Source organism: Hirundo rustica, chromosome 1, assembly GCF_015227805.2.
Source record: "Hirundo rustica isolate bHirRus1 chromosome 1, bHirRus1.pri.v3, whole genome shotgun sequence".
NCBI lineage: Eukaryota > Metazoa > Chordata > Aves > Passeriformes > Hirundinidae > Hirundo > Hirundo rustica.
In genome coordinates, this window is record NC_053450.1 from 123822538 (window position 1) to 123845873 (window position 23336).

The following is a 23336-nucleotide window of genomic DNA, read 5'->3' on the forward strand; positions in this document are numbered from 1 at the left end:
TAATGCTGATTAGCAGCTCTTTCAGGTCATTTCCATCAGTAGTAACATGTTGCACAAAGCCTACCATTTTCATCAGGCAGAAGTTTTGAAATTAAATTACATTTCTTACCAACATTAACTATTGCTTGTGAATCTCATAATCAAGAGATACACAGCTCTTTGCAAATATGTCATGTTTTCCGGTCTTTTCATTACAATTTTTTTAAATTACAGGTCACTAGAATGTGTGTCCCACATTATTCATTTAAAATGAAATCATGTAGTGGTTTCAAAAAGAGAAAGGTTCATTTATTACTATCATTTTGTATGGAGAACTGACATACAATTAAAAACTTTAATAAAACAGTTCCTGCCTATTCACTGTTGATTTCTTGCTCTACCAACCAGAAAAACAGCCACCATAAATTTGGAAATTAAGGAAATTAGGAAAAAAAAAATTATCAAGAATGCCATTATGAAAATATAAGCATAACTCAAACTGGTATTTATGGAATGGAATACAGATCTTATTTCTACACTTTCCTGTAATTATCCCAAAAGAATTATGGAAAAAAAGTAACGTATTTGATCTCTCTCATTAAAATATATGCTTCAAAGCCAGAACCCTCTAATCTAAAAACAATACATCAAAGAAATTTTTGTGACTAGGAAAACACGAACACATTACACAGCAGCTTCACCTGGCTTTTCTCTTAATACATTGCTACATTTTATTGACAGTGACATCTTAATACACATGACAAAGGAACGGGCCAGGCAGAAAATAAATGTACAGGTTTTGTTTTCTTCCTTTTCCAAGAAGAATGTAGAAAGTCATTTACCTACGTACACAAAAAGTTTAGATAGATCTTTTAATTTTGGCTTAGTTTGCAACAGGCAAAACCACTAGTAGTTCACGTACAAAACCAAAAGCTGCCATCATCCTTTCTATGCTTGCCATAGAACTGCTACTAAATATGTCCTTGTTGTCTTCTCAACAGTTCTTTGTCCAGCACGTTCAGCGTTACAGGATTTTAAACAATCTTTTCCAGTTCTTGAGATGGAGCAAGGAACCGCTTCTCTTTAAAAGCACTGCTCTCTTTAAAGCCCATTATGTATACTGCGTGAAGAAAGAGAATTCAGCATTCTGTATATTACCTTCTTGTAGTATCTCTTGAGGGTTAAAAACCCAGAACAGTGTTTCCATAATTTTGCTGAAGTTTGGAGTGCATCAAGGCTTGCTCATACAAAATAAGCATTTTCTTTAGGAGAATCAACAGTTCTTAAAGAGAACTTAAGAGAATGTAACCCACAACATATTCAAAGATCTAGCAAGTATCTTGAAAAGTGGTTGCATAGAATTAAAGCTTTTACATCCAGGTTAAAAAAACAAACTGCACACATACACAAACTACTTACCTTACTAAAAACAAGTTTGGCAAATGCTGCATTAGTCCGAGGACAAGCTTCAGTCAACACACAACTTGTTTGCAAGAAGTCATTACGTCTCCTGACATTCAAAGTGTGGAGAGAGCATATAAGTTATATGGTCATATATGGTTATAAGTGGTCATTTTTCATAGGTGCTTGATGGCTTATAACAGCCAGAAGTTACATCAAAACAGAAACACTGCTGTTGAAACAAGCAATGCCCCACCTTAAGCTTTCAGTCTTTATCATCTTAGGTGCATTTTCAAGCCTGCTCTCTTTTTCTTCCAAGAATTCATGAATCAAATCAGGACAGGTAATGTACCTCAGAGAAATAGTTTGCAATGAACATTTTTAACAGTTTAATTGCCAGCTAGCAATGTGGAGATCTTACTTCTCAATCCTTCCTCACAAACGTTAGCATGTATCCATTCTCTCTCTCTCCCTGATCAAAGGAGACAGCAGTTCAGACATGCCCCTCATTCTCTTTACATGAAAGACTTGGGGTTTGGGTTGGCTGAGAGCGGCAAAGTTTCTCTGCTTAAAACTTCCTATCTGAACCATTGGAAAACAAGGTCAATTCCAGAAACATGGCCTTTGGTAGAGAGCTTTCTACCTGTAATTCAAAGGAAAAGATTCAGTGTTCAGAGCTGGAAAGAAAACTCCTGTGCAGCTGAATATTTTGATAACCTTAGAAGCACAATCCTATACTCTGCACCTTACAATATTAAATAAAACACTCTGAGTCTCAATGCCAGAATAGGAACCCAAAGGAGAATTACCTATGATTATTAAATCTAAAAACCCCTTTATTATAAAAAGTTACTCCATAAACAGAATGAGTGAAGTTTGTTTCACCTCCCCAAGTTCCTACTGGGGACAAAACAAGCAGCATTGCCTCCTCCAGTTGGCTCAAAGCTGTGCAGATTCTGAGCAATATGCACACACAATTACCCAGCAGAACAAAGGGGAAAGGCAACCTGTGGTACTCTGTCACCGAGACACACAAAGCAGTCACATGCAGACAAGAGATTTTCGCAGAGGTCCTTCTGAACCAGCTCCCAGCTGAGAGAGCGAAGAGAAGAGACTCCTTTGTTTATTTCTTACTTTTTATACATTTGTGGGTCTAGCAGAAGATTGGCTTTTTGGGGTTTCCACCCTTCAGCTTCAGTGGCTAGACTAATTGTCAGTTACAATTGTTTTTAGGTTAGAAATATGCAAACAAAGGACAGAGAATGAAAAACAAAGGATTTGTTTATGTTACATCTGTGGGAAAAGGTAGAAAACTGCTCTAATATTCTACAGTAACTAAAAGATTTGACTCTATTTATGAAATCAAAAAGGCCTTAAAAAAAACTCAGAAAAACCAGGGTAACAGTACTCCTGGATTTTCTCCTCTCCCTGCTGCAACCCTCACATTAAAGAAAACTATTCATTGCTGGGGTATTTTACTTTTTTCTCACTGCCCCGATTCCAACATCTTCCTGCCCAGCAATGTAAAAATTGATGCTTTTAGGGCCAGAGATACACTCCCAGCACGACTCCAACCACCTCCTACAGTATACTTCAGTCAACAACAAATATTTTAGCCCTCAATTTATTTATTTTTTGGCCTACCAAATATTCAAGAAAGCATAACTACAACCTTACTTGTGCAACAGATTCTCACTCATCATGTATTCATTTGATGAGCAATTCTTTTTCATATTAGAGAAAAGAATAACTGACTGCAATTTGAAGGGGAACAACAGTACCTGAAATTCTGAAATCTGAATTAGATTATTTTTCTTTTTCCAAAATTAAATGCTATCTTTTGTTCTCGCTTTTACAGAAACTTGCTGGGAGAGGGAGGATAAGATTAAGCACCTCAGTTAGAATCAAATAGTTTTGAATGAGCTCAGCCGTGTGTAACAGAATACTCTGCCTAGAATGGGGTAAATCAACTGGAACAACGCCCTATTTGCAAAGGTGTCCGTGCTGCTTTTGGTGTTGAATAATGCTGAAAGCAGACTGACTCATCAGGTCCAAAATTAAACATCCTGAAAGGGAAGTGAAGATGTAGCTGGCCTGGTAAAGTGCCTCATAAAAGAACAGAAAAGTGATACTACTGATGACATATCTAAAGCTGCTGAACTGACACAGCTGGCCTGGAGACATCTGACTGAGCAGTCCCAGTCTTTAATGACAGGGTCTTCTGGCATCCCCCTCCTTGGAGTGTGTGTGGAGATCCTCCCTTGGGTTGGGGGTGCCCCTCAGGGTTATTCCTCAAGGCTGAGCAAAAGAGATTTTCCTACAGTCTTTGGTATGAGTCAGTAACATCGATCTCTACTTATTAATTGGTTTTGCTAGCTTTCCCATAATTGCTTCAATATTGCTTAAAAACAGAGAATTAGACTGTACTAATAGCTTTAGCTTCTGCCTGCGGAGTCAATAATTCTGATTAAGATACTTTAGTCAAATCATTATAATAATAAATATATCTGGTCTGTCATCCTTAATTCTGGAGGACAAAATTGTACAAAGGTTCAATTACACCTGGATAATCCTTTAGACATAAACTGTTGACTAATTCTGGGGCTAAGATTGGATCCAGCCACACCTAGACTCCTCTCTGAGGAGTTCAGAAAGCAAGGGGGTCCTTTCTGCACTGCGTGACTCAACTAATAAACTTAGTGTGAGGCTCCTATTCTGTTTGTGACACAGCATCATGCAGGTGACAGCATCATGCTTCATGGCTGAGCCTGGCACTAGGGAACTAGGGAAGTAACTAAAGGAGCCCCTGGGACCAGTGCCCAGCCATGCCAGACACCGTGGGTACTGTGAATGTAAAATCAGAGCTAAAACAAGTGTAAAGCAAGCAGTGATTCCTTCTACCAGAAGAGAGATGCTAAAGGCTCCAAAGCAAGAGTAGGCTTCTAGACAAAAATAGTATATTTAGTTACAAGCTTCACACACACACACACGCCCTCCCATAATAGGTACACCTGTGAGAGGTCTTTTAGACTGGAAAACCTTTGTTTTTGTTTTCTTCAATTATATTTGTGCTAAGAACAAATAATATCTCTACTTGCAAAGTTGTCTCTTATTAGGCCACATGGCTATAAACTACCTCTGGAGGGGCTCTGTGCTGCACAGCCATGAGACCTGCCAGTCATTGAACATGCACAACATGCTGCAAAGGCACTGACAACCTGACAAAGTAACGGCACGGATGCCATTGCTGGCTGTGAATTCACACCTCGCATTCCCCTTGCTCCTGAACCTGAGACAGACAGACGTGGTTTATATTTAGTATCAGAAACACACAGAACGAGGAGGAGCTCCTTGCGCTCCACTTAGGATCACTGACCAGCGCCCACTATCATAGCAGCCAAGGAACATCTAAGCTTTTCCACGGTGTCACGATCCGCTCGTACAAGCGGGGGTCGTGATGGTTCGTTTACTGATCTCAGAGTGCAAAACACAACACAGAGGGGATTTCAGCATTAAAACAAATGCACCTTTTATTGATTGACCATAGCAAATGCAATAGAGGGATTAAGAGTGAGAGAAAGAGATAGAGAAAGAGATAGAGGAAAGGGGGGATATAGCTACCAAACGTGGAGACGGAGTCCTCGTGGTCCGGTCGATGGGTCCGTCCGTCACGTCGGGGAGAGTCTCTCCAAATCTCTGGTTAACTCAGGGGTTTTTATTATAGTCCTCAATCACAGGGGGGAACAGGTAAATCTACTGAAGCCACCAAGGGGGAACAGGTAGTCCATGTCCTTAGCAGTAAGCGAGAGCCATTGTCTTCTTGGTCCAACGATCACGCCTCCAGGCAAACATCTCGCTTCAGTTAAGTCAGTCCCCATCCCTGAATTAGGGTTGCAGGGGTCTCATGTCTCAGTCCTTGAGAAGGGCTTCATATAGGGGTCTCAATCTCAGTCCTTGGAAGGGGACTTTGATCTCTGTCTGTCACGGTGGTTGTGAAGCAGATGAAGGATTTTCCGTGGGGGACCACCAAAGTTACCCCAGAAAGTTCCCTTGGCCAAGAGGTGGGGAAATTCATAGGCTATTGTCATGAAGCAGGGACCGTGAAGCAGATGTAATCTTCAGGTACAGAACTACCATTACACTGCTCAAAGCCCGTGTACCGTGGCATGGTGACACAGGAAAATGCACCCGCAGATGATTGGCAAGCATCCACCTCGAGCAGGCCAGAACTGCAGTGGGTCCTCGGGGTCCTTATGACGATCGTGAGGCAAATGAGGGGAACTTCAGACAGACTCTTACACATGGGATGAGCAAAACTAGTGAAAATATGTTGTTGTACACCCTAGGAATATTACAATATTGGCAAAGTACTGCTTTGAAAGCCAGATACTTGCAAAATAAGACATGTTTAAGCACCTTCAATTGGGCTTTAGCAGCTTAGAGTGCTCATGTGCATGAGAACAAACCCTTTTCCCTGCCCCTGATTCCTTGGATTGGGGTCAGAAACAGTTAATGCTTCCAGCTGAATGACAGACATATGCCCACCCAATAAATCACACAGATGAATTGGTAACTTATCTATCCCATGATATTTTGTTCAAAGTTCGTGGCTGCTCTCAGGAAAACAAACCATCAGCAAGCACCTGTTAAACCGAGCTCTTTATCTAATGACCACTGCTAATGGCACAAGTACTAACATTTGCTCTCTGCTTTTATAATTTTAAAAAAAATACTCTATTCTAACAGAAGTATAAAAAGTTTTTCAATAGAAGTGGAGGTTGTAATATTGATCCTGCAAAACAATTGTTGGGTTTTTAGGATAAATTCAAATTTCACTTCACATATGAAATCAGTGTCCAGTTTTCACAGCCAGCAACGGTATGAGATATATCGTACCTGGGTTTTCAGGTATAGATACCAATAAATTTTCAGAAAAAAAAAAGTAGTATGCAAATACTAAGAAGTCAAAAACGCCTTCTAGTAAGGAAAGCAAGTTTCTTTTGCTTAGCCATCATCAACATGAGTGAAAAGTGGTCAGAACTCCTAAGTAGAATTTAATAACTGATATTTTTATGATGCAACCTGTTTTCCAACTAAAAAAGAAATATCACTAAATAAATGTAGTAACTTTTTTATCTCCTTAGAGTGGAAACAGCAAATAAGTTAAAGCACAGAATATTTTTAATTACTTTAATAAAACCAGTTTGTGATGATCAAAGTACAGTTTAGTAGGACTGAATGTGGCAGAGCTAACATATAAAACAGACAAATATTGTCAACTCAAAATGTAAAACAATATATTATTTGTTAAAAGGTATGCTCTCAGTATCAAAAGGAACACAAAATAAAAGTTTTTGTAACTATTAGAACTTCTCTCTTTAACAATATTTTGCTCTGAGAAAGCTCACTTCTGCAACACACAGATTTCTAGAACTGCATTCCCTCATGGTTATAGTAATGGGGATAAGTAGGAAACTAGAGTAAACTTCCACTGTTAAACTTGTAATAATCTCTTTGAAAAATGGAAATATTTTCTTTCTGTATTTTTTTTTCTTTTCTTTATGAATGTTATTTGCATTTGTTTGTTTCTTGGGGTTACATTGTGAAAACCCCCATTTATTTTCAGGATGAAGCAGAGGATGTGTAGAATGGATTGCTTGCCAGGGCCAGAAGAGGGAGCTCAAATTAGTACTTTCATTTATTAGGCTAAAGCAGCATGCAACTGCAGAATTTATCAGTAAAGGTACTTTTAAAACATTAATTAGACACTTTGTTGTGTCATGCATTTAAATTAAAGTAACAGATTTCCCTCTCCGATTGACATCTGTAGTTATGGCAGTATAGGTCAGAGTTAAAGGTAAAAGGCTCTCTTAAAACCAAGCCTTCACACCACAGGTGATACAAAACGCAGGTTGCCGTGCAGTAAAGGCCTTCAAACTGACTTCAAACTCACCTCTTTTCCTTTGTCCATCAGGCACACGGAGGCATTCTCTCCAATGGGAAACAAAACTTTGTAGGCTTCTCCCAATTCTGGCTGTAAGGTTAAGTACACACACCTCTTGTGTAAAGCCTCCAGTCCAAGAGATACCTTCAGGTATTTTAAAGACTTTGTTCTCAAAGCAGAATCAAGTTAACTTAGGCTCTGCTTTTGCCTCCTAAGCTGCACCCTCTGCTGGTTATTCTGTACTGAGTTCTTGCTGTGCTGCTTGGCAGAATTAAATCGCCCCACATTCACTAAATTTTATATTTTCCTGTCTGCTACCTTTAATACAACATATGTTGCCACAGCTGTGAACATGAACAAAGAATACAAAAACGCATCTCCCTGAGGTGATTCAGTCTGTGTTGGATTAAACATGATAAATCTCTTGGATAAATAAGTTTGTACCAAACAGCATGCAATTATCGCTTTACATGCTATAAATAACATATCCATTTCCACTTAAGGTTTTCAGAAGTTCAGTGTAATAATTGTTACAGATAGTAACAGACAAACAGAACTGGGAGAATAGTACCACTAGAGAAATCTGGGATAAAGTATACAAGCAAATCCCTTCAAGTAACTTATAAGCATGGAAATGGGTTTGCAAGTGTACAGAATGTCATATTTTATAAAAATATTTATATAGTGGCAAGAACAGAGCCTACAGAAGTGTGAGAGAATAAAGGCATGTTTGAATTTTATGTCAAGGCGATGAAATCAACAGAGAGGGGAAAAAGATTTAAAGAAAATATTAAAATGTCAATATTAACAGAACAACCCTCACCACATAAAATTCATAACCAAGATGAGTTTAAAAGAACTCTACAAATAAAGAAAATGTATCATAAAAGTCTAAGAATAAGACACATCTTTTCTTTGTCCTCCTACAAGCTAATATTTAAATACAAGGTTATTCTCTCAGACTTAAACTCTCAGACATGCAACTCTCTAATTATGCTTCTCTGTTCTCAAAGAAATATCTGTGTAACAGTTCTGAAGATTAGAAACACATTGATTAATGAAACAATTTTATTACAATGAGATAATTAAAAATTAATTTCAGCAAAGGAACAAAACAACGGAAGAAATAAATTAATGAATACAAGTATGCGGGTAGGCACAGAGAAAAATACTCAATGCAATCATGAACAGTGTGCCAAACAATAAATATTTATTAATCTCATGGCTTCTTTGATGGCTCTGGATTCCTCTCTTTCCGTTTAGCAGCTTTCTCCATTTTCAGCTGTAACAAAAAAAGACACCAGCAGTGGTTCAAACGTTGACTTGTAAATCGGCTAACAATGCAATATTAAATTTCTACATCCAGTCACAAATTTACCAGGGAGAAAGGTACACAGCGTTATTATCCCAACCTAGCGCTGCTTACCTTTGCACCACAAGACAAAGGAGCACTTCCATGGTGCTGCAGCTCCTCCCCTGTGGAAACCAGGCTGCCTTATCTCTGCTAATGGCAATCCAGGTATTTAAGTATCCCTCAAGGCCAGTGTGCCTCGGGTTTATCTCTATGTCAATGAAAGGTGGAGCAGTTTTATAGCAGATGTCTAACAGGCACAGTTAGAGGAGCCAGCACACATAAAACCGCACAGGAATGGCGCTGAGCCTTCATCTCAGAGTCTCCCCACTGACCCACAAGGCCATGACTTCCTCCTGTAAGACTTTTTCTACACAACAGGCTCTTGCAATGTGGTAAAATTTATCAAAACACACATTTCACTCTGTCATTTTGTAGTAAAAATACTAATCCAAGCAAATATATCTGTTGGTTTTAGAAGGTACGATTTTTCTCAAGTACTGTTACACTGGTGAATAAAATCATATTTAGAGCAATTATATAAAAGGGATGCAAAGACTTTTGCATCCCACCTAACATTTATGCTGCTATTAAAAATGCCAGAAAAAAAGAATTAACGTGCTTTTTCCCATCATCAAACAATATCAAAAGGAAGCATGACCTCATTGGGATGTCTACAAATGACCCCACTGCTAAGCAAATGTTGTTGTCTACACAAAAATGCACTTAAAAACACTTTTCCCCCTTTGGAGGCTTGAGGTTTTTATCTAAAATTCCTACTACCTTTTGCAAAGAAAATAATTTTTTTGGGGGGAAAAAGAAACTGAGAAATTTGAATTTGGTGTTTTCTATGAACCAATGTAATATTTGTAACACCTGTCTGTATCTTGTGATAGTTTACAAAACAGAGAAAATTATTTTGAATTTCACAAAGGTAGAACAGCTTTCTCCTTAACAAACACTTTGTTGCAAGCCAGGAAGCAAAATAGCAGGACAGTTTAGATTTTAAAAGTTAATGATGCAGCATTGCCTTTGAAAAGAATTCATAAACAGTCGAGATATACTTCAGCTGAGATGGTGGAGCTAAGGGGTTAATGTGAGGAAAGAGCAGGTATCTAAACATGTGAATAACCTACACCACAGGTGTACACCGCCAAATTAAAAATAGTCACTGTGGTGGAGGAGGCACCTCTAAGTGAGTGATACAGATCATCTAAGAAAGACAGACCAAGTTTAGCCAAACTTAGACAGTCTTAAAAAAAACCCAAAATTATAAAATTTTTTTACTGAGGTAGCAAACACACAGTCCTAAATGTCACAGGGGAGTTTCTGTAATCTGTGTTGTTGTTTTGTTTTGTCTCACAGTAGAAGGTTTTGGTTTTCTGTAAAAGAGTTATCTCAATTAAAATCAGCCTGGTTAAGGTAAATGCCATCCCACACATGACTGACCTCTGAAGTCCTGTAGTAGCTCATAACTGTATTTTAAAATTTATGTGAAGAAGCTAGCTTTCTCAGGAATTGAGAAGGAATTATAATGCATTTATGCGCCATTTAAATCCTACATGTATGGGTTTTAGACATCCTCTTTTGAAAGTGAATTTAAATTAAGCAATAAATGTTGTAACTTGCCCGTTCTTGATAACGTTTTTCGAAGTAAGCCATGTCATCAGCTTCTGATTGTTTTCCATGAGAAACTTGCCCTGTGGCACTTGAACTACCTGAAAAACAAAACATAAACAAAAAACAAAAGCCCTTTTTTACTAATGATACTTGCTATTCCATTAGTTGTGTTTTACATTTGGCAAAACCCATTTGAAATGGGAGCTCACCTTTACAGACAAGTATAAAACCCAGCATTTGGAACCAAAGGGAAATATTTTTAGCCTAGGCTTGCACTTACTATAAATTGTCTTAAATGAGTTTAACAGTTATATTAATTGCTAAATTGTTGTACTAAATAAGGGACATAAAACAAGTGTAACTGATTCATATTCTACTGGCAGAAGGCAGCTTCACAGGATTGTGCTGAATATGCAAAAGCCATTCAGAATATGATGAGTTTCTAAGAGGAATTAAGAATTTTAAAAACTGATCCAATGAATATGTGACACCCTTGATGGGAAAGATAACAAACACTAAGAAAAAACCACTTAAGTTAAAAAATATATCACAAGCAAAAATAACAAGTATTAAGTTATTCTAAGCATTTGAAGTACATTAATGTCGTACTAATTTATCACACAGCAAAACTTCATTTTAACGCCCTGAGCATCCTTCAATTCATTAAAAAAATCAATTAATTTTATATTAAATTCTTTTTGTATAACATTATTATCCTACTTATACATCACCTGCCATTTGTGGCATGGTCTGAGCGGAACTCGAAGGCCCCTGAAATGCTTTTAGAAATGGATGATCCATGCTAGTAATGGGGGCTTCTAAAAGTTCAGCAGAAGGAGCACCTGTCAGAAAACAAGTTGAATGAAAACAATAATTAACTCCAGGAGATACGGTCCTAATACATATGCTGAGGTCAAAACAAGGTTACAGATTAATATCTACAACGGTTAGCGCAGACCCCATAAGCTGGAATTAACAAAAGCATTACAAGGATGGCTTCAAAAGGATTGAAAGGCTTTGTTTCTTCAACTAAAACAGTAATGTTTTAGTTTCTAAACTTCAGACAAATCCAGGAATCCAGATCAGAATTTAAAAAATAAATAATAAGTATATGGCAATAATAGATAAAACAGTATTTCGGGACAAAACGTGTGTTATTAATTGACACAAAATCACAGAGCAGAAACCAACTAACACGTCTGTTAAAAAGGTTTACCAATTACCTCTTTTTTTTATGCTGAACAGCTATTAACCTTGGAGTTTGGAAACAAAAATGCTATAAATATATAAACAAAGAAATACCTGGGCGACATTAGGCTAAAGCACCAACATAAATAGAACATGGACGTATTAGGTTACAGGAAGTATTATAAGTTACAGGTTCTCTCTAAAGGATATGCTGCATCTCAAGCAAAAGTAACCAGGTTGAACACCAGAATTGTTGAAAAATAGTTTTTTAATCAACTCACTATAGGGAGTAGGACAATGTGATCCCTTAACACCTTGAGGACAGCAGGAGAGGAACAGCCTTTCTGCAGTTCTATTCCTATTCATCCAATCTGCCTTCAAACTTTGAAACTCTATTTTGATTTCATGCTTCTCAAAACTTAGGTGGGGAATTAAAATTTCATCTCGGGTCAGCTGCACATACCTATTCCACTGTCATCGAGCCTCATGTAGCCTTCTGCTAGTGAACTGAAACCAGTGAGCCCTCCCATGGCAGCGTAAGGAACATCCTGCCCCACGGGCTTGCCCTGGGCTAAGCGCTCCTCTTTGGTCTCCACAACTGTTTCGTGAGCGTATGCTGGCTGACCACATGCACAGGTAAAGCAGCTGTGGAAGCCTGAACACTTGGTACCTAAGAAACAAATAAATGGGTGAGATGGTGATGGGATTTAAGCATCCAGCTGTATGAAAAGGCTGTACGAAAGAGAAAGGGTGACTCCTGGGATTAGATGATGGGGGCCATCCTGTCACAGGATATTACTGAGCCATCCTCTGAGGATGGAGATTCCACCTCTCTGAGCAGCCTGGACCAATGCTGCATCAGAAATTTCTTTTCTGATATCTAACTGTATTTCCAATGTTGCAACTTGTGTTCACTGTCATTAGCAACACGCCTCTCCATCCGCTTACAACGAATAAAAAGAGAGAAAGTTCTGACACTGGGTAAAGCTGACAACCTGCCATCATCTTGGCAGAATTCCCTTCAAAGGTGGATAGCATAGCTATATCAATGTTACAGGGCTAAGAAACTTCATATCACAATTTATTACACAAATCACAATTTAAATGTCTTTTAAAATTAGCAAAATTTTGTCAGTAGCAAATAGAGACTGTGGAAGCAACAAAATGGGTTCTACACAGGAGTATCATTAGAATGACTTTCAGAGGTTTTTTTAAGCTTACACAGCCTATGCAATTGAAATAGTTATACAAATGTTACGTGACATTCAGAAACTGTCTGCCCTAACTACATCTAAAACTGTCATCAAAGCCCCTCTGGAGCAATGATGTGACCAGGAAATTGAGGAAGTGATGTTGCAAATGTTTCATTATACAGATTACTCTGCTTCCAGCTCACAGTTCATTTCCTGGAGCCCCATGAAAGATTTCTTTAAGTCTTTTCTAATATGTTGATCACATTCTTGAAAATGTTAAAGGTTTTTTTCATACTATTTTGGGTGCTCCTCAGTAACATAACTCTATATTTGGACACAGAATACAGTATATGCAATATATACAGAGGAAAAAGCAGTTAAGTTCTTGTTATAACTTATCTTTCACGTTAGATTTATCAACACTGGACAAGACTAATATCATTACATTAAAATAAGACAAGTCCAAAATAGAAGCAATTCTTGGCACTTCACTACAAAATCTGTGAAGCCCTCAGAAGTGTCTGGTATGTTTGAGAAGCATTAAACAAAAGGCATTATATATATGAATATTGAAAACACTGTGTTCTATGGATTAACTCTGAATTATCCAGCTGCACATCTAAGATTTTCACATTACTTAGTGCAAATTCTTGAAAGAATTCTTGTCATATAGATATTTTATGGTTTATTCTATGGGATATGATTCTCAGCAAAAGCTGTTTATAGTTTTTTCTGTACAAAATAGAGACATTCCATGAAAGAAATTTAATAACAGCACAAAACTCCAGAAAAAAAAATCATCTTATATAACTTGAGGTTTCAAACATCTTTATGCATTATTTATTTCCTGTGGTCAATAATTACTCTGGTTTCACAACATTAACCTCAAACAACTGTAGCAAAAAGCTTCCTCTTAATCCCTTCTCAAAGTTCTTGCTGAAACTTCATTCCCACTCGCATTTCTGGACCCACAATCTCTATGTTCATGAAACACTTCGTTGGTGTGCTAGCAAGAGAATTACTTAGGAACAGAGTACTACTTCCTGCTGAGTTGAGAAAAGATATAGAGATATATAATGTTATAGTAGACTAGGCAATAGAGGAATGGAGTTCAACAGTTCTCTTTCTAGAACCACCAAGTTCAGGTAGAAAAGGCACGTGCGTGCAGCTGGAAGTGACAAATTGCAAGAGTGCTTTCACACTGTCCATCTTCAGGCATCTGTCTCCATAAGCACCACCAATCTGAAGCGTTCAGAAATTTAAACTCCTTCACAGGACCAGGGGAAAATAAGGATGTTATTCTAAACCCTTCTGTGCAGAAGGGGATGTCTTCCTTCCCATTTCTCATCCTTCCTCAGGGATGAAAGTACATGTTGGTGACAAGAGCAGCACACACCCAGTACCCTGGGCAGAACACAGATCCCTCACATGCTGTTCCCGTTGGGTTTCCTGGCAAAGGGTGCTGCAAGCCCAGCAGTAACTTACAGGCGTTGCAGGGAAAGCCAGGCGCCGCGCTGTGCTGATCAGCGAAGTGCTTGCAGCGGCAGCGGATGGGCTGGGTGCCGTTCAGGGGCACAAACTGGTAGGACTGGCACGGGCAACGTTTCACTCTGCAAGGCACACAGATAGGGCGCTCTTTGGGAAGCACCTCGTAGTCTGTTTTGTGTTGTTTATACCTAAAACAGGAAAAGTAATAACTTCTGTAACTTTGTTAGTAGAAAACTACCTGAAAGGCTTTACCGTTTACTTCACAGGTTTTATTTTGAAGTAGCTTTAACTGTACTATTTACTCTTAATGGTTAATTTTCAATTAAATGCATAATAGCAGGTGGTTTGACATCTATTCATTACATAAATATCACATATCCTTCTGTTTCATTTTGAAAGCTCTATCAGAACCAATCTGATCTACTTTAACTCAGGCCTTGCAGCTGAATTTATTGAGACTACAAAATCATTTTGGTCTCAAAAACGTATCGACTTTTGTGTTTACAAACAGTTCTTACTATTTAAAACCTAATTTTCTTAACCCTTAAACATTAAATAAACTTGCCTATGTGCTACTATAATGTGTCTGTGAATATTTCACACTTTCCTGATTTTTAAAAATACTAAAGCAGAAAAGAAGGGAAGCTACCCACCGGTGAGTGCAAAAGCACAGTGTCTCTGGTCCCACAAGCTTACAGTCCACACCAGTTGGTGATCTCCAGCTCACATACAACCTGTTCTTTAGCCGAGCTGGTAACACTTTTCTTTTGTATTCCTCGTATTCCTCAGGAGTAAAGAGCTTTCCTCCATCATCATCACCTACAATTCTGTATACATGGCATAAAAAAAAAGCCATTAGAAAATGAAGATGATAAAAGTAGGTTTCTCCAGATTTTTTTTTTTCAAATAATATATAACAGAACTTTTTCTGTAAATGCAAAATGAATCTTGTATTTCATATTACTCTTCTAATAATTTAACAGAACTGTAGCTGATTTTCAGAGAATATTCCTTGAATAATGCTCTATTAAAAAAATTTGCTCTGATGGACTGAAAATCTGTTCTAAGAGAGAAGGAAAAATTTAATACAGCAAAATATCAAGGGGTTTTTTTGGAAAAAAAAGCAATGAGCATCAAGGGTCATGTAACTGGCCAGCTCTGCCTCAGACTTCTTGACTGACCTTGACTTTGGCAAGTCACTTCACCCATCTACACCCAACTGTACTACAAACTTGCATCAGGAGATTAATCTTAGTCTAGTCTGAGTATTCAGCTGCAAGCAGGTAATCCTACTGCCATCCAAGTAACAAACAACACATCCAAGTTGTCTTCTGATTTGCAAGAAGACTGCTAGTTTCTGTAGCTGAAGCTGGTGGGAGCTGTATGCCTCAATTCAGACAGGTCCATTTGTTTAAGCTATCACTGTGTTCAAATTCAAGGCAACTAAACAGCTGGAACTCTGGAGCAGCATCCAAATTCTGCATTTATGGAAAAAATTAAGGACAATAAATAAAATATGTAAAATACAATTGAGAGTTAACTGCAGCACTTACCTGTGCTGAAAGTGATTTTATTAATGTCTGTAATATTTCAGTTATTATTTATTTGATACGTTAAAACGTGCTGAACTAGTCATTCTCTGTCAAGTATTCTGTGGATCTGGGCACTGCCGGCACTGTACAGCCCCAGAATAATGTGCCAACACAACGCTATCATTTGCACGTCAACCCAGCCAACACCCACTGAATCACTGCACATCTTGTGTAAGAAACACCACTGTGCCTTCCTCTGGTGTTTTACTCAAGGTTTTCCTAAATTAAATTAAGATCTCATCTCAGCACAACGACTGTGTTTATTTTTGTTCAGTCTTCCGAGAGGACTGCTGACAAGATTAGCAAAGACGCAGCAGCGTAGGGGGTTTATACGATGCAAAACTTTGAACTCATGATGCACATAAATCCCTGTGCTCCGAGAGAGCAGTACTGCTGGCAGGTTATCAAATAATGGTTTGGATTGGACGGGACTTCAAAGACCACCCAATTCCAGCGCCCCTGCGGTGGGCAGGGATGCCGCCGGTAGACCAGATGGCCTCCCGCAGCACATCTCACGCTGCCGGGCTGGCCTGGATGCGAGGGACGATGCGAGACTCCCCTGCCGACAGCCAAGGTTTGCAACGCGTCCCCAGCAGGGCACACCGGCCGCGGCACCTCCGACTGCGACGGCGCCCGGCGGGCGGTGCGTGCGGCTCAGCGGAGCCCCGCAGACCCCGAAGCAGGCAGCCCGGGAGGGCCGGAGGCGAGCATCGCTCCCGGAGGAATCCCGGGCCGCGGGCCGGCTACGGGGGATGCGACACGGCTGGCAACGCCCGTCCCCCGCCCCAGCGACCCAGCGCGCCGCCCCTGCGGCCTCACCGCCGGTACTCCGCGTACTCCTCCAGGGCCTGCGCCTCCGCCCGCAGCCGCTCCATGCCCGCCGGGCCGCCCGGGGCACGGGGCCGCGAACGGGCAGGGCCCCGGCGGCGCCCGCGCACGGAGCGGCAGCGGGAGGCACGGCCAGGCAGGCGGGGAGAGGGCGGGGGACCGGCAGGAGAAAGGTGGGGGACGGGGGAGGACAGGCGGGGGACAGGCAGGAGAAAGGCGGGGGACGGGGGGGATGGCGGGGGACAGGCAGGAGGAAGGCGGGGGACGGGGGAGGACAGGCGGGGGACAGGCAGGAGGAAGGTGGGGGACGGGGGGGATGGCGGGGGACAGGCAGGAGGAAGGCGGGGGACGGGGGAGGACAGGCGGGGGACAGGCAGGAGGAAGGTGGGGGACGGGGGGGATGGCGGGGGACAGGCAGGAGGAAGGCGGGGGACAGAGGGAGGACAGGCGGGGGACAGGCAGGAGGAAGGCGGGGGGCAGGGGGAGGACAGGCAGGGGACAGGCAGGAGGAAGGCGGGGGGCAGGGGGGGACGGCGGGGGACAGGCAGGAGGAAGGCGGGGGCGCCGGGCGGGGGCAGGCGGGCGGCTCTCCGCAGCACGCTCCGCGGCGGCGGCTGAGGAACGTGCGGGCCCGGGAGGGTGTGCGGCACCCGCGGGCACGGCCAGCCCCCGCCGCGGCGCTGGCCCGGCCGCTCGTTACCGGGCGCGCAGCGGGGCGAGGTGCGCCTTTGTTTTCTTCTGGTTTGCGCAAAGCAGGGAGCGAGGTGGTAACCCACAAAAGGCCAGGTCATCCGAACTTTACACTGTTTATTACGCTTTAACAAAGGCATCGGCATTCATTGGCTACAAATTGCATAATTTTTCTACTAATTAGAATTCAGTCCCCCCTTTGCTAGTCATACCTTTCACTTGTCATGCTGGTAAGCGCACAGGCAAGGTTCTGCCCTTTTGAGTCTGGGGTCTGTTTTGAGCAGGTGGTCACAATCGCCCACAGCTGGAATTACCTTTCTCCCAGTTACTGCTTAGTTCTGCTGGTTTCACTTGTGATGGCTCTCATCCAGACCATCCATTCATCTTGGAATTGTCTTCTCTTTTCCTTAAAACCAAAAACTTAGCCGAGCATACAACATTCACAATGCAATTGCTCAATCATAACTGTCCAGCTATAGCAACTGATTAGCAACTAAAAAAAGGGCAAAGTTTGATTCAAATCTTGAGGGGCTCAGTATCAAGGACAGGACACACGGGGTGTGCACACACTCTCTGGGAAGGCAGCTTGTGTCCCTCAGGATGGACACACTCCCTGAGCAGCGGTGCCAGGGCACGGCCACACACACACCGACAAGTGCAGTGCCACAGAAAGGCACCCCCAGTCTTGGGTGCCACCAGCCACACAGCACAGCACCCAAGCTCTCCCAGCGCCTGCCCTGCACCCACATTGCCCTCTGCTGCTGCTATTTAGACCACCACTTTTCTGGTGGGTAGGTGAGGAGTGGTTTTGGTTGGTCACCAATTCCTCTTCCTTTACAAAATAAAATATATGTTCCATTAGAAAATATGTTTTGCTCATAGTTCAAGACTACAGGAGGCCAACTGTGGGAAACATTCCGAGCCAAAGATGGTTCTTAGACTGGCAACCAGCAAGTCCCAATTCCTCTCCATATGCCACAATCAATGCAACCACATTGGAACAACCCCTCCAATGTGTTTTTAGTGAATCCATCACTGGCTGCTATTTCTGATACTGCACTATCTGTGTAAATGGACAGCTTCCCTTTGATATAAACAGACTGGCCACAAAGTGACCAAATAGGTGAAGAAAAAATATGGTACATTTTCCTTATCCGAGCATTAGGAAATTGGTATTTAAATTGTGCTCTGCCTGCTAGCACAAGCTATGAGCCTTCAGACTGTCAAGTTGAGATCCAAGAGAAAAGGCTTTTTCCATACCATACCATGGGAAAAAAAACCCAAAAAACAAAACAAAACAAACAAACAAAAAAGAACCCCAGCAATTCGATCTCCACATAGTTTTGAACTGGGCAAGACACCAGCAATGCAGCAGAAGGTGAAGAAGAATTTCACAAGGACCATGACAATGTTTTGCCAAAACATCCCTCGGAGGGAGAAGAAACAACAGGGACACTTCTCAGGCTCCCAGCAGTATCCAAATAAGGTGATAGGGCATATGGTTTGGGCATTTGTCCTGCGGCTATGCCACATGTATAAGGAATTTCAGCAGAGCAGACAGCACTGCAACACAACACACACGTTCTGTCACACTGAGATCTGAGCACGAACAGGTAACCCTCAAAAGCAGGAAAGATATAGGAGCAAATCCCCACTGCAGTCAATACATCTTTAAGTAAGCTTGTGGAAGAAAATAAATTACACAAAAAACCCCCCAGGATTTGTCAGGGAAAAGTCAGGAAAAATTCTTCCTGTGACCAAAACTTAAAAAAAGAAACAGATGGGGGAAAGGGGACCTTGAAAGCAGGACTAGAAGCTCTGCAGACAAATAGTTTGAACATACTGTGGAACACACTGCTCCACAGGAGCGGCACAAAATTGAAGATCTCTGAGCTACCTTATCTGTATGCACATTTTGCTGGTGCCAGAGATCCCAGCACTGCCAATAAAGCGGGATGTGTGGGGGGGGCAGAGTTCTGGCAAGCCTGGTTCACACAGAATCAGCAGAGCTCCCGTGTCATGAGTTGATGTGCCTCATCTATGCAAGATCTTTGTTAAAAACATCCCCTGAAATACAGCTTGGGTTTAGAGAGAAGAGCCAGACTTCTTAATAAGGCAGCTTTCAGAGAGGGGTAAAAATGTTAGTCTATGTCCCTCATGTCAGTGTTTATGCATGAACAGCCAGTGAGAACTTATTGAGAATAGGAAAACAAGTCATTTTTTTGTGAGGCATCTGTCCTATTAACTACTTCCCATCAAAAAAATAGGGGATTTTTTTCCTGGATTTGATCACAGCAAGTGTTTTGCAATACACAGAGTATTCAGTTTATTAGCACCATGTGCTAATAAGATACCCCCCCATCCCTCCCCCCCTGAACTGCTTGGATCCAAATCTAGATCAGTAGACTTACCTGGGAGCAGATACAAAATGTACTTTGTAACTCAGAACTGGAGTTCTTAGCTAATAAAGGTATCTCTAACACCATTTTTACTGTCATAGCATGAGTATTGGAATACATTTTGAATTTAGAAAACCAATTCCTGTCTCTCATCCCTTCTAGGAGATTGTTAATAGACATGCAAAATAAAATTCATTAAAGGCTGCTCAAAACAGATTTTTTTTTTGTAAACTACCAAAAATTTTGAACAGCAAGGAAGGGAAAAAAGAAGGCGTTCTGCTACCATGAAGAAGCTGTGACACAAGGTAAGTAAAGGGAACAGGGATCCAGATGGCACGTTTTACCTCCTGTAGTGGTGATGTAGCATACGGATACTGCTGGCCCAAGATCTCTGAACACATCAAAGTGGGTTGAACATATGGACACATACTTACAGTACAGCTCTGTGAGACCTAAGGTGCTGCCTACACACAAGGCAGCAGCTTAATGTTTCACAGGGTGTTGACAGTCTCTCTCAACACCCTCTGTTAACCCTCTGTTAACAATAAAATATGTGACCCTTTAATTTTTTTAAAACCTTTACAAGTTTGACAAGTGCTTAAAACTATTCTCAGTGAAACATCTATAAATTGAAGATAGTTACTTCACTAATGCAAAAATAATTAATTTAGGAAAAAACTGTTTTAATATTTTAGACCTCAAGTCACCATTTTGAAGTAGTAGTCAGTCATTCTATTTCTATGGATCTGGTCAATTACTATCTGATTAGCTCTTCTGGAAATGAGAAAAAATTAAGTGGCATAAAGCATAACAGAAACAGTTTATGTCAAATTGTTTCCTCCCTCCACATGTGTTATCAATATCCCAATATACTTAAAAGCAAATGCAAGCAGTACTCACTTTTACAAACTTCTAACCATGGCCATATACTATGCTACAAGAAAAATAAGTTTGTGTATTACTAAACCTAGTTTACAGTATTTTAAAATGTCAATGTTTTTCTTCAATTTTGCTATCAGACAAACGGAACCCAATTAGACACCAACTGACAAAGTAAGTTGCTGAATGCCACAGGGAATATGGAAGCTCATGTGCAAGCAAGGATCAATAAATAATGAAAGGTTTTTGCTGGAGGTACTGACAAACACAGTTAGGAAACTTGTAGTAATTAAGATCACTTAGAGATAATTCAGCAGCATGTGATACCACTGGTGCTCAAGAGATGTGATTCCATGAATGTATGTAATGTGAATGCTTTTTAAATTGGGCTTCATTCTAATAACCTAAAGGATATTTTCAAATGCCTATGTGCATCATTCCTAACAAACTGAGATTAGTGAAATACCCATTCAGTACTGGTCTTTTCCACATGAAAAACATAGCAAAAGTCTAATTCACTTTTTTGGCTGCTATAAAAAGAAGTCTCCACTTTTGCTCTTGCCTTTGAGGGTGACATGCTATCAAATACACTAAATTGAACCCCAAAGATAGGAGACTCTTTGTTTTGTAAAGTACAAAACGATGAAGGAGCACAATCATTAGGTAAGGAGGGTCATATTTGGATTGTTAATTGACATTCTATATCACCTTTAAAAATATACCAATTTTACGTAAGAATGTTTTAGACATTCAACCCATTCAATTATCAGTGTATTTTTAGGAATTAAAAGGTTTTCAAGAAAACAAAATAAACTGGGATATTAAATTTTATGCAATATTTCTAAAGAACTTCTTGGCGGAGGTTCCCAAATTTTACTCTGCCTCTGCATTCCCACAAACAAAGGCTGTGACAGCAGCAAATACCCCCAGAACATGTACTTGCACACATCAAAAAACATGATGCCGTTTGAAAGCCTCTGCATTAGCAAATATTTTTAATTAGGATTCAGATCTATCTAGCCAGCTTCTTTAAATGATCATGTTATTGAAAAACAAGGATTTAGCAGTTACTTGGAAAAGCAGACAACTGTGCAGTGTTTGATGCATAATACTGAGTGCCAAGGATACTGATATTTCACCACACTAAACATAAGAACCTATACATCCTGGGCCATGTTTCTGTATTTTTAAAATTATTTCATTTAAAACAGATCAGCAAATTTTTGTGATCTTAACAATGCATAGGCAGCTTGTTAAGAGCTCAGTTATTTCAGAGGAGTGTCTGTCCATCTGTCCATCCACGTATCTCAAAAGTTCTTTAATGTGGAACCACTCAGCACTTCTTCATATACAATTGAGAGAAAACACTTGGATATCTTCATTACGTTAAGATTACTATGCAGAGATTCAAAACTATTTATTTAGATGAGAAAAGCAACAGAAAGGACACGAGGATAAAGACAATTTCCCCAGATTTTTGTCTGCCAAGTATTTTGTTGTAGAACTCGAGGGCTGTATTGAGATTTTTGCTGTTTCTGTCTATTTAGACAGCAATCAATACACACTCTTCTCTTTCCATTTTTCTTCATTAGAACTTTTGTTTGGAAGTGGATCTTGAACTTTTTTTTTGCTACCTACATTAAGCAATCAGTCAGAGGCACAGGAGTACTGCCAATTACCTACTGAAATCAGCTGATAAACACTAATGAGGCAAATTACGGCTGGGAAAATTTAAGTCCCCTAATTTACCAAAGATTTAAAGAACAAAACCAAAACACTTCCCCATCCCCCAAATCAACAGTTCTTTATGTAAGAGAGATTATGCCCTCCTGCCTTCCAAAGAACAGAAGAAGAAAGAAAAGGAAATAATACTCCAAACCCCATCCAGACTAAGAACCAACCAACCATAAGGAGATTCCATATACACAAAACTGGAATGAGGTCACTTTGGGGGGCTTTGTGATGTCATTTCCAGAAATGGGAAATAAACAGCCGCATCATAAAAACTGCGGCACAGCAAAACTACTTAAATATTCCTCAGAAAGAAAAAATATGCTTGGCAACACAACTATATGCTGTGATACTATCAAGCATTTTGGACCTGGGGTAAGTTCTAGGCTTTCTCTTGCTTCTTCTTCACAAGCCCTTGGGCTCTTTACACCATCTCCTTCCTTTGTAAGGCTGCCACATCTCCCACACGTCCGCATATAGGAGGCTGCAGGCTAGAACATGCAGATATTTTCTTACTACTCTTGTTAATAAGAAAGTCAGCTGAGAACCTCCGTTTGTCCCCTCCTTACCCTTTTTAACCTTAGTCTGCACTTCCTAAGTTTAGTTTTGCCACTCTGAAAAGAACTGTGTGTTTGTAGCACAAAAGTTTCAGTTTGTAACAATCAAGTATCTAGGAGATAAACCAGACAGATGGATATAAAAATCAATCAATCTATCTTCATGTTGTCAATCTGCAGGTTCAAAAGAAGTTCTGCACATATCTTCTTTACTCTTATGTTAAACAGTGGAGTCTTCACCATAAAGATCTAAATCAATTCTTTTGTTTTCATTTCTTTCTCCCCCTCACCGAAGAAAGTTTCAGGGCATTAGAATTTCAAGAACAGAAGAACTCAGTGACTAAGAAGGAAGAATATCAGAAAGGGTATTCTAAAATTCTAAAAGGGTATACTAAAACTCAAGAGATGCAAAAATTTCCAATCCAGAAACTTGCAGCAAGAATGACAAGACCATTTAATCACGAAAAAGCCCCAACAACAAACAAACCCAGGAACA

General features: G+C 40.4%; 1 protein-coding gene and 1 long non-coding RNA gene across 3 annotated transcripts; both read right to left on the bottom strand.

The window, feature by feature from the left end:
• Nucleotides 1-889: 889 nt before the first annotated feature.
• Nucleotides 890-8052, bottom strand: LOC120758687 (uncharacterized). Its single transcript, XR_005702968.2, has 3 exons — nucleotides 7334-8052; nucleotides 1399-1489; nucleotides 890-1099 (listed from the first exon to the last, which is right to left on the bottom strand). It is a non-coding gene; the product is annotated as an uncharacterized LOC120758687 (long non-coding RNA).
• A 139-nt stretch (nucleotides 8053-8191) lies between these two features.
• FAM221A (family with sequence similarity 221 member A) lies at nucleotides 8192-17578 on the bottom strand. Of its 2 annotated transcripts, none has more exons than XM_040073144.2 (7): nucleotides 17487-17578; nucleotides 14818-14991; nucleotides 14162-14352; nucleotides 11947-12153; nucleotides 11027-11137; nucleotides 10305-10393; nucleotides 8192-8606 (listed from the first exon to the last, which is right to left on the bottom strand). In XM_040073144.2, the coding sequence occupies exons 1-7, from the start codon at nucleotides 17498-17500 to the stop codon at nucleotides 8544-8546; spliced, it is 849 nt and encodes a 282-aa protein (XP_039929078.1). In that variant the 5' UTR covers nucleotides 17501-17578; the 3' UTR covers nucleotides 8192-8543. The 2 variants fall into 2 exon arrangements, with proteins under 2 accessions (XP_039929078.1, XP_039929069.1); XM_040073135.2 differs by lacking the exon at nucleotides 17487-17578 and adding an exon at nucleotides 16576-16673.
• Nucleotides 17579-23336: the final 5758 nt, after the last annotated feature.

Excerpts from the sequence above, each read along its gene's own strand:
- FAM221A (XM_040073135.2), bottom strand. The coding sequence starts at position 16,631 with ATGGAGCGGCTGCGGGCGGAGGCGCAGGCCCTGGAGGAGTACGCGGAG. Across the intron at positions 11,138-11,946 it reads GCTCGATGACAGTGGAATAG|GTGCTCCTTCTGCTGAACTT; the intron begins GTATGTGCAGCT and ends GTTTTCTGACAG. Across the intron at positions 10,394-11,026 it reads GACCATGCCACAAATGGCAG|GTAGTTCAAGTGCCACAGGG; the intron begins GTGATGTATAAG and ends TTTGTTTTTCAG.